The sequence below is a fragment of the Diadema antillarum genome, unplaced genomic scaffold, assembly GCF_040938485.1.
Source record: "Diadema antillarum isolate AM-2024a unplaced genomic scaffold, OU_Dant_1.0 scf00000223, whole genome shotgun sequence".
NCBI classification, from domain to species: Eukaryota; Metazoa; Echinodermata; class Echinoidea; order Diadematoida; family Diadematidae; genus Diadema; species Diadema antillarum.
The window spans coordinates 780747-793040 of NW_027271112.1; the positions used below are offsets into that span (position 1 = coordinate 780747).

The following is a 12294-nucleotide window of genomic DNA, read 5'->3' on the forward strand; positions in this document are numbered from 1 at the left end:
GACACCTGCCCAAGTATACTTGGGACTCGTCCTCAACAAGTTAAGGGTAATATTATTCTCTTTGCCTTCTGAAAGAGGCAATTCAAGTGCTCTTTTATCATGCTAGAAAAGTGAAAACATGTTGTATTTTCTTTACATTTTCTTTGTATCGGTCAATGCATGTGACAGACAGTGTAGCAAGCTGTAGTAGTCTTCTCATCCAGCAATGGCGGCATTGAGACAGCAAAAATTCATAACTTTTGAAAGAGTAGATTGTCTGATTTTCCTCAACTTACACTGACGTGTTCTACATTTGTACTTTATATTGCTGCATTCTCTCAGTCCTAATGTACAATGTACTGTACAAGCTGTTATTTTCGCGAGGGTTTAATTTTCGCAAATTTCGCAATCACAGTTGGATCGCGAATTTAACAACACGCAACAATGACTCCATGCGCTGTGTAAATAGAGCATTAACGTAAGCGTCGGCGGCGTTTCACGAAAACAACGTCAAGCGAAAATGTTTATGACCTCGTCATTCGCGAAAATATCTGTACGCGAAAATAACAGCGTATACAGTATATAAAGGTGGACTTGTCCTTAAGTAACATGCTGGTGAAAAATGAAAGAGCATTTATGAGAAAATAAAGTCATCTACTCACTACCAGGGCTTCCTTTTACCTTAAATACAACTGGAAATAATACACATATAAATGGCATTTGTGACATACAATGGCAGCATATACAATGTTCAATCTACATTACAGGAGATTGTTTGACAAAAACTCAACAAACTTACCTATAACAGAAAAAAAAAAAAACCCACACAAAAACAGCAACAGCCTATCTGATTGGCAGCTTACATTATGGTTCTGCAAGATTAAAACTTGCTGTGACATTCTGCAGCATCGTACCCTTGTATACTTTTACATGTGTATACATTGTGCAGTATACACCATCATATGTAATTTAAAGGACAAATCTATTAGCATCAAACCACATCACAATATATTCATCTACAAACAGACCATATAATCTAGCAGTTGACCAAGATGATCTATTATATAACTGGACATCCAAACTTATGACTTCAAATGATAATGCAATCTATGTTTAGTTGACTGCCATAGACAGAATAAAATCACGAAATCAAATACAATGAGTGATGCTAGCCTCGCCTAAGAAGTCTCCCTTTCTCTTGCACACAGAAAGTCATCAAATTTTAATTTCTGATGTAAATCAAGAAGAGATATTCTTTATAATAAATGGCTCCAGATCTGTAAAGTTTATCATTATTTACTTTGAACAGTGAGGAGCTACATGTGTATAGCTGCTGAATTGTTAAAAGAAAAAATAGAAAAAGAAAACTGGTGTAGAACATATTGATGTACAATTTGTAAAATGTACAACCAATGAGAGGGCTGAAAGTCTATGACATCAGTGTCTAAACTAATCTAAATACATGATTCTGACAATATCAATGTCTGAAGAAAAAGAATGTCAACTTTAGAATTTGTTTGTCTTTGATTAGATTTAAATGAAACGAAATTAACTTGGATGATTTTAATCTTCTTATAAAAGTCAGCTTGAAGGCAAAATGGAGAGTCCCTTTAAGGACTGCCCAAACTGGACCTTGAGATGAGCATTATAAATTCTTCACAACTGAACAATTTGTCATCTTCTCACATGGTGCCATACCAGTCTTCTTCCTGCGAACAGAGTAAGTTACCATGGTAACAACATAACCTCAACATCACTTATGCTCCAGGAATGTACCTCCTCTGAAAGCAAAACCTACATTGCACCAGTTTCCTTGTTCCCTCTCAACAAGACCATTCTCATTTTCTTGGTGTGAACAGGGTTTACAGAACATTCAATACACAACACACCAGCAATCTTACCTATTCACACTTCAAAACTAATATCATAAGAAATCTAAACATCTGGACTCACTTTTCAGTGTGTGCTACAATGTATTTACAGTGATCATCAGCTGCTATGGTAGAATGAATAATAACTCTGTTTATCAAATTATTTTTACACTTTTTTTTTTTCATAATACCAAGAGAAAATATGATCTTTTGCTATTCCTATTTACAATAAACCTTACTGCATAATACATGTACATGTTTATACAGACTTGTAGGCTAATACAATGCCACAGATTTGTTACAAGTAAAATAAATTCTACTCCAACCCGTACTCACCCTTGCCTTAAGTCTTACAGCTCATCTGTGGGGAGTTTTCATACCTGTTTATGTGGGAAGTAGTGAAGGAGTAAACTCAACTCCATGGTGATGAGACACTGAATCCCATTTGGTTGTTGCCTGACATCAAGGCTAGCATCCGATCACTGGCACCGCGGATTGGGTTGTGGGAATTACCCATCTCTGCATCACACCACCCCCTATATTAGGCATTGGTTCAAACTGAGGACCTTCTGGTTGGTATAACAAACCCTGTGACCACTAGGCTACAAACTCCAGACCTGAACTGTAAACCAACACAGTGCCTAAACACCCCACATTCTTTGCTAATAAAGTAAGGATTAAAGACCTGGTATCGTGGCCTGACTAGGATATATTCTGAAATCCCCGTAGTGAATCGTGTGCAGCTTTATCACTACCTCTATGTAAGTACACATACAGCCGAAGAAACTTGACTGGAGTTGAGCATTACTAATGAGTCTACGATTTGACGCACATATTTGCTGAAGGGCGATTCTATATTAGCAAGCCTGCACTAGCCATGGTTTTTGAATGTGGACATCGAATGATGATCAACTACTGTAAATGTAAAAATTTTTGCAGTACATTCATTTTTGCATATTTCGCACTAGTTCTGGCTAGCATCTAGCACGAATTCTAAAAACTGAGAAGACATCTTCTCTGCACATTTTGAACTGGTTGATAATTGTACAGCGCGAATTAAATAACCCACGAATATGTTTTTGAGCCGCTAATGCGAAAATTTAATTGCGCAAAAATATGGACCCCTACAGTAAATCTAATCTTCTCAACTCATGCTATGGGGTCTTTAACGATATCCTAGTAAGTCCTAGACAGTGGAACCAGCAGCATATATGGGACAGAAAAAGAGAAATTGTAAGTGTCCTTGATTTGACAACTTTGTAACGCTAAGCACTAAGGAATGTGCCATGGCTGACATCACATCACAAATGTTCAAGGTAGTGCACCAAAGTGTCATTTCAGTTTCCTTTGAGCTTTTATGAGTTTGAACAGAAACTATGGCATTGCAAAGGCACACGAAAAAAAAAATATTTCAGATGGGCTAAGTTTGAAGGTGGAAACTAGTCAGTTGACTTCTATGATTTTTAATATCTAATTACCATCATTTCTATTTTTTTTCTACGATTGCAATGTTTCTCTTTTTTACTTTGCACAAAATGTTTACTGGTCTAACTCTTCTACGGACTTAACTTCCTACTGCTTTCTATATTCACTGCAGCTTTCTACTGATAGTGTACAAAAAAATTTGTATGTGACAACCCATTGAGATCATTGCAAAATAGATTAGTAAGCAGCATGAATTTCATAAAGACTGAGGTTTTGAGGCTGTAAATATATTACAGCTCTTTTTTCTTCACTCTAAGAATTAATAACAATCATACGACACATGGCTGTGCTTTCATACAAGCAATTGTTCACACTCGGATTTTATCTCTTGGAAACGTATCACTTTTGATTTCTGCCCACAGGCGGTTATGAACTACACATCCATCAGGCTCCAAGAAACCGGGGGAGGTAACTGATTTAATGCACTCCTGTGTGCACAAACACTCCATCACTAGAGGCAAGAATAAAAACAACCAAATCAATCTGTCGAGAAGCACCTCATCACTTGCAAAATCGCCATGGTAACACCACCTGTAGTGGAAACCTTCTCGTCTCCTAGTGCCGTTGAGAGCGCCAGGTTTATTACCTCTGTTTGCCGCATTCATTTCATGTCCATAGGTTTGTGTGTGAATTGGAGCACATTTGAATCTTCAGCACAAAGGGGGTTAAAAAGCCACTTTATACTAGGCCAGCCTCACACTGGTACACACTCAAAGCCTACTTCATTCAATTAACCTATTACCTTCAGCTGCCTATGACACTCAGCTGCACACTGCCTGGGACAGACCACGGTCTACAGTATGCCCCCCTCCCCCCAAAAAAAACATGACAATCGGATTTTCGTGCTGATAACTACCAATATGATTAAACTGTCTAAGGTCATAAACTATAACATCTAAGCTATATTTTGCAGAAAACCCTATTCAATTTGGTTAAGTGGTCACAGAGGAATGTGGATTGTTGTAAAGCATGTCATGGGTCTGATTCTTCCAAATTTAGCACGTGGATACTCTTGGAACTGCATACTAATGTGTGAACACATTGGACAGAACTTGGAGGGAAGGGATTCCTGACATGCTCTGCAAAACTCCTCATATCTCTTTGACCACTGAAGCATATCGGATGGGGTTTTCTGTAAGATGTCAGTAACAATTTATAGTTCCATACCCTGAAAATGTATATGGACTGATTCACTGTTTTCAAAGTTATCATTGCGGAGGGTTCCGTTGTAATTTTTTTTGGGGGGACATATGGTATAACAAGCTGAGTTGCTGGTTTGGGCGAAAAGAACACGGGTAACTCTGGCAAGGGCAGAGAAGCAATATGAGAGGAAGCAGACAAAATCCCCAAAGAGCCGACATCTCTCATCAGCTTACGTCTCACATGACAGCAGCAGTGTTTGTTCTTAAGTCAAACCTCCAAAAACCAATCACATGGGATAATTCTTTCACCTAAGGAGACTGCACTCAGTTCTGATTTCAATACTGATGTCAACTCATTTCCTAACAGACCGAGAGAATCTGTCACCACTCACAAAAGCTGAAGGTCGTAGGATCTACAAAATACAGAACTTACTGACCTGATCACTGACACTTCCATTCATACGCTTAGTGGAGACAAAATACATGCATTTTTCGGTCAGACAAAACACACAAATAAGAGCCGTAACATAATATTTCTAACCTATCTATATCCAGCATATAACTGTGACACAGTGCCGAGCAGACTGTGTCATATTTTCTTGTACAACGCATGGCTTGTCCTGCACTTAATATATTTTTATACATATATATGGCAATTCTGGTTTACTACTTGATGAATTTTCTACAAATGTTTCACACAATTCAAAACTTTCTTGACTAGTCTCCCGCTACAATGCGAGTGCTGGTAACAGAATTCTATAGTTTTATGAGGAAATTACGGACAAAAATATCTTCAAATGAATAATTGTTATGATTGTGATAGGCACGTTAGGAGCAGGCAGTCGAGTCTGATGAAGCTATTCTCTCCAGGGTGGAGTGTGTTGCTAGGTTACCTCCTCCTCCTCCGTCAAACCTTGTCTCTCCCTTGACGGCACCCATCGCTTCAGCAGCATTTCCTGGACCCGGAAATGTGGGATGCAGGCAGGGGACTCCAGATCTCGCTTGCTAAGGGAGCTGGGCTTGATGACGAAGCAGAACATCAGTTCCTAGGGACACAAAGAGAATAAGATTTACAATCTGTTACATGGCTTTTCCCTCAATAACCGGGGCAGGGTCTATAATAGCCCCCTACATCATTTTTACAGGATAACTTTAAGCCCCCAAAAGATCTTACATTGATATTTCAGTAGCGAGTTGGTGATAGAAGCATAGTCACTTCAGTATTTTGTGTCAAGGCGCCATAAAATTTGTTGAGAATCTCATGTGTGTGTGTGTATGTACATGAGTGCTCATGATCCGCCTTATTTTTGGTTGTCTGCAGCTCTGATGACTGATGAACCAATATACAAATAATTCACACCTTGCAGCTGTAATTAAGAGAAACCATTTGATATGTCTCAATGCAGTCATACATAATAATTTCAATAAGAGCTACAGGTCTTCCATGTCAATATGCAGTTAAAGGGATCGTATAGTTTTGGTTGAGACCTAATTTCAGGTTTCTAACATTTTTTAGTGAGATAATGAGAAACCTCTTATGAAATCTGAAAGAGAATGTAATTCCATGAGGAATTCCACGTTTATTTGATGAAAATAGGTTTTGAAATGGCTGAGATATACAAAACAGAGCGATTCTAATAAAGTGTGGGACCCACCTTTTATTATGATCGCTTTGTTTTACTTTGTTTTTGGATGTTTCAGTTATTCCAAACCCGATTTTCATCAAATAAAATTTGAATTCCTCTTCAAATGGTATGCTCTGTACTATTTTATAGGTGTTTTCTTGGTATCTCGCAAAAAGTTGAAAGCCCAATTCTCATCTCCACCAATACTGTACCATCCCTTTAAGATATATTCTTCTTTTTATTTTCTATAACACATATCAATCACATCACACACAATAACACACAGACACAAAATTATGTCTCTGCAGTTCTGACATGATTTTAGACATGTGGGTCTAAGACATGATATGTATCAGTTTTGTTATGAAAACAGACAATATCTGACCTTAGAGGCATTTTCAATGACGCGGTCCATTCCGATGAGGGACGTCCAGTTCATCTTGGTGATGCCGCCCTGTTCGACATCCTCTTCATTGACCATAGTGACGTAGGCACAGTAGCTTGCATGGTAGAATGGCGGGCCTTTCTTGTAGATGACTGGACATGGATGGCAGTGAGTGGACAGGAAACCATAAAGAAACATTCTTAGAGAGATGAATGTCATCACAGCAAGATGGATTTCTATAATTGATTCTATTTACTTCTTTTCTTCTTTGGTTTCATGACCTTTATAGACGTCATCTTTAAAGGAAACCAAAATCCAAATATAAATGCGCATTGGGTGAAAGAAGCAATCTTGGTAAATAAAATTGGTGAAAGTTTTAAACCTCATGAAATAAACCTAGGCAAAGCACTACAGAAATCCTCTGAACCTATTTTCTTCTATTGCAATGATAAGATCTGGATTGGACAGACAGACCAGACAGACATACAGGAATCTCAAATGAAGTCATCACATTCAAGTCTTTACATACATTTGTAAATCTCAGAATGGCCAAATAAAGTCAGTCATATGTAGCTATGAGAGACTTTCAAAGACAAGTAAAATCCATTTCATGGAGTGTCTTACAAGTGTGTCTTGAAAGCGAAAAGTCTCTCATACGACATCCATGAAATGGACCCCAGGAATCTAAATGCCACTGGCATCCTCTGGGATTGAAGTCGAATGCTCAAAATTACTACTAATTACTTAATTTTTAATAATAGTTGGCAGCTTTGAAAAAAAAGAATAGAGAACAGTAAGAAAAACTGACAGAGACAAGATTTGAATTCTGCTTGTAGCCACTTACTGAAATCAGCTCCAAACTTGAGTCCCGTCTTTGGAACCCAGCCCTTGCTGCGGAAGTAGTGATAGACGATGTAGTTTGGGACAAAGCTGGGTTGGAGTCGGCTAAACATTCTCCACATTTCACTCAGATCCAGTTGTTTCTATGGCAACCAGAAAAAAACAGACATTTCCAATAACAGGTCATTAAACTTTATATGAATCTTGTTGAAGGTGAAACCATAATGTACTGATTATTTACTAATATGACTAAGACTCTTCTTGATATACTCACTGTATACCTCCAAATGTGGCATTGATGCACATGAACAGAAGTCATGTAGAACACACAAACAACAACAAAAGACAATCTTTCTGGCCACAAACAAAGAAGATTGAAGTAACAATGAAATTATCAACAATCCCTCTACAAGGTAATATCTAAATTCTGTGAGTGCTGTCAATGACCCTTTGTATCTACGGGTCTCTCAAATTTTACTGCAATCGTTGCCCTGACAACAGCTTTGGAGGCATTGCTATTGTGTCTGCCTCAGAAAGGTAACCCGTTGAGGACGGACTGATTTTGCTACAACACTCAGTTTCTATAGACACCTGCCCGAGTATACTCGGGACTCGTTCTCAATGGATTAAGCTGCACCTAGACTGCAGTAGACTTCAATGGATATCAGGCATGCACTCAGTATTCCCCCCTCCCCCCCCCCCCCCCCCCTCCTCCTCTCCATGATTGACAGTACCTACAGACTTTCTGTAGTAACTCCATTCTACTTATTTTGAAATATCTCTCTACTAGTGAATAATCAAAAAGACACTTTCGAAATGCAATTTTACCTCGTAAGGTTACTTTTATGAACAGAGTAATATCAGACAGACAAGGGCCGAAAATTGAATCTATACTATCAAAGAAAACTGAGCACTTTCAAAACTTTACTCTTTCAAAAGTAGTAATATTACACATCAAAATATCTGATGATGTCGGCTCCTCACAATCTCTGCAAGGGTTTGCATACACAAGTATAATAATCATGTTTTTAATTCATAATTCAGCTATCAGTACATGCATAACCCCTTTTTCACATTCCTCAAAAAATTAAAGTTATCACTGGACTACAACTGTCTGTCGAGAAGGATACAATTCATTCATTTGGGAGTATTTTTTATAATAAAAAACAAAACAAAACAAATGAAGGACGATATAAAATGTATACTCAGAGACTTCAACCCCAAGCACCTTCTGATCTAGAGATTCTCCCGCCTGAAACCCCTAGCAAACGGGAGATTCTAAGTTGATGTGCGTGAAGCGCGAAATTCCTTGCGGCCGGGGTCCAGTCTAGGGTTCTAGATGCTCTCTCGTGCTATCTAAGGCTTATTTTTCAACATACGATGGCAATAAGTAAGAAATCCTTTCCAACAGGAGACACAGAGCCAGGGCGGGAGAAATCAAATCTCAAACGGGAGAACGAGAGATTGTGCAAAAATGGGCTTTCCGCGGGAGATCTCCTGTCGAAAGCGGGAGAGTTGGAGTCTCTGTATACTGTAGATCAACGGTAGACTTGTGAGGTACATCATTGCAACAAATTTTGTTGCCATCGTCATCAAATTATTCTGTTGTTACAGATGTTTAGTGGATCGCTTTCCCACATAGTGAGGGAGAAAAACCCAACATATATCAGGCATCATAATTTTTTTCTCTGCCACTTTTCTGCCATGCCTCCAAATTGACAGATGAATTGATGAATACGAGACCTCCATCTTACCTTGTTTGCATCCTCTACACTCAAACAACCAAGGCCATAGGAGAGGAAAAAAGCCTGCAGGAGACAAAGAGAGAAGAGAACTCAAATTACAACCAGGAAACAGACATCGCCAGCTATCAACAAAGAGTGCTTTGTGTGGGCTTTGTTCACTCTAATACCAAGACTACTGTAAACGTGGAAATTTTTGCGGTACATTAGTTTTCGCGGATTTCGCGCTACGTTCGGCTAGCGCGAATTAAAAAACGCGCAAATATATCTTCGCAATTTTCTATGCACATTTTTGAGCGGCCTGAATTGTGTGCGCTTCGTCGATGATACTGCTACGTAGCACAGGCATGTTTACGCATATTATAGCAGTATCATCGCACGCACCGCATACACTGCACACACCGAGCCCACGGCCGATTGGTGTGCTACATCCCCGCGACTACAGTACAATCATGTACCAGTACTACAGTACATGTATCGAGTAAAATACATGTACTACGTAGTTGAGCGCTTGTACTCGCACTCGCGCCGCTTGCTACGTCGCTTATCGTACGCTGGCATCGCTGGATGAAAACAGCGACTGTGTATTAACCCGCTGCGGAGCACGAATTTAAGAACCCGCGAATATGTTGTCGAGCCGCTCAGCGCAAAAAATTAATCGCGCAAAAATATTGACGTTTACAGTAGTAGTCAAGAATGAAACATGTTGAAAGAAGTGTTATATGATCACTGATGGGGAGAGTTTGCTTCTTAGTTTTTTCTCAGATTACTCATTGATAGACAGATTTGTGTTTGGTTTCAATAAAAGACTGATTCAAAGCTCAAGTTATGCCTTGAGGGTACTAAACTCCTCACAGTGACAAGCACAATGCTACTACAGGAAGACATACAACTCTCTACTACATTTAGTTCAGGAAAGAATCAACCTCCTGATTCATACACTTTACTCAACTTTACACACAGCATTGACATCGTTTTGATATTCCAGCAATGTATATCGGGATGTCCTTGATTTGTTATTTTTGTGTGTGTTGAATTAACTGTTGTATTGTGTTATTCTGTGGCAGTGCCCCCTTGAATAACAGTGTATAAACCACTGATGGGGCTACACTGGGTAAAAAAAATGCTGAATCAATAAAGGGAAATAAATACACTCGGATGGATACTGATCCACTCAATGAAATGAAGATGAAAACTGCGCCACAATTCTGCCATGATTGAAATAAATCTGACAACCTCTTCACTTTCTATCAAATAGCTAGAGAAAATTTCCAGGTCTGTCTTCCATTAAATCAATTCCCGCAGCAAGATATCCCTCTTTAATTTTTGTCCGTAGACACACACACACACACACACACAAAAGGAAATACATGTATGTACTAAATTTTTCTTCCAGTGAGTATCACCTATAAAATAACAAGCATTATATGAGACACATCAAAGAGAAGAATAACTACATTATTATATTTGTTTTTTCCTTTTCTCTCTCAAGCTGGAAATAAGTGTATTGTTGATTTTTTCTTATTTTCTTTTTTTTTTGTATTCCATTGCACTGGTTCATAATACTCTATATGGGGATTATCATACTGTGAACCATTTACATTTTGTTCAAAATACACATGTGACATTAATTTGTATGAATTTCATTAAAAAATGCAGAAATAAAGTCAAACTGAAACTGAAACTGGTGCAAGCACTTGCTTGCTCTGACTAAAGACTTCTGTGCAAAGAAACAACAGATGAAAATTACAGGACAGAAAGAAGACTTCTAGCCCAGCCCTAGAAATGTGTCTATAATGGGATAGACATTTGTCTTCATCAGTCTTTTTCCTGTGTTGTGTTATTTTATCCAAGAGTATGGATGTATCACATAATGTCATTCATACATCTAGATGTATCACATGTTAGCCATTTGAAATATCTCAGACGTAAAATGTTTAATACAATGTGCAAGTGAAGTACACTAAAACCAGCACGGCTGCAACAGAGAAAAACATGCTGAATTATTGGCTCAGCTTCAGAGCACTGAGAATGGGTTTGTGTCCAGCTACAGTTTGAAGATCTATCATGGGATACAAAATTTGTCATCACTATGCACACAGTCTTAAACATGGCTTCTTATTTCTTCTTTTATTCAAGGAGGGGAGGGGAGGGGGATTTTTCAGTGGACACATACGGAAAGTGGCTGCTATTAAAGGCAGTTTGACAATAAAGTACACTGCTCCTTCAATAAGCTTTACTGTGCTTACCTCTTCATAACTCAGCTGCAGGTATTCATAGATGGGATAGGGATCCTTGTGTCTCACAGGTACCTTAGTATCCCTTGTCTATTAACATACAGATTGATTCAAAGCATTACATAATGGCATCTTCTACAGTGCACTCCTGTTATAATGAACATGGTTATAACAAAATTCCGGTTACAACGAAGTAAAAATTCAGGCAACAATTGAACCACTCTATGTATTTCTATTGTTTTATTTGTTTGGTTATAACGAAATTTCAATATAATAATATGTCTATATAACGAAAGAAAACTGCCGGTCCCGAGGACTTCGTTATAACAGGAGTCGACTACACTGTCATGGATTCAGTTTCATGTCAGCAGTGCAAAGCCCACAAACATATAACACAACATCAAAAAAATGCTTTATTACATCATCTCTATCACAACATCAAAAAATGCTTTATTACATCATCTCTATCACCACAACATGCTGCCAAAAATTGTCCCACATCACTTTCAGGCTTGTGGGGGATATTTGTTTTTCTTTTTTTTTTAATTTGTGAAAATCCTCCTACCCCCCAAAAAAATAATGATTATTATTATCGTAACGATAAATTCTACAGTGTTCTGCAGAGATTGCTGAATAATATGCATTTCTACAAAAGCTACAAAATACTTATCTCAAATTATAGCCACTAGTTCTTTTAAATATTCATGGCATGATTAAGAACAATGCTGAAAGTACAAATGAGTCAGATGATGTAATGACAACAATATAAAGTATTACTACTCCAAACAATAATAATATCAATAATGAAAAGCATCACCATGATGATAAAACCAAGTCTTTGAACATGCTTAATATTGGAAAAATACATCCAAATTTAACACTCTGAAAAACAAAATGCTTCTCTATTGTAAAATTCTTGAATAAGAGTTTCAATGAGTGAATTCAGCTCATTTATTCAATGCAGTGAGATGCATTATCTCATCCAGAC

General features: G+C 38.1%; 1 protein-coding gene across 1 annotated transcript in view; it reads right to left on the bottom strand.

The window, feature by feature from the left end:
- Positions 1-502: 502 nt before the first annotated feature.
- Positions 503-12294, bottom strand: part of LOC139724612 (uncharacterized) — a 28132-nt gene continuing 16340 nt past the window's right edge. Inside the window, exons 6-10 of the mRNA XM_071635749.1 lie at positions 11319-11396; positions 9082-9135; positions 7332-7470; positions 6488-6639; positions 503-5523 (exon numbers count right to left, since the gene is read on the bottom strand). Coding sequence (XP_071491850.1) covers positions 5362-5523; positions 6488-6639; positions 7332-7470; positions 9082-9135; positions 11319-11396 — 585 coding nt within the window. The 3' untranslated portion in view covers positions 503-5361. The remainder of the gene's footprint in view (positions 5524-6487; positions 6640-7331; positions 7471-9081; positions 9136-11318; positions 11397-12294) is intronic.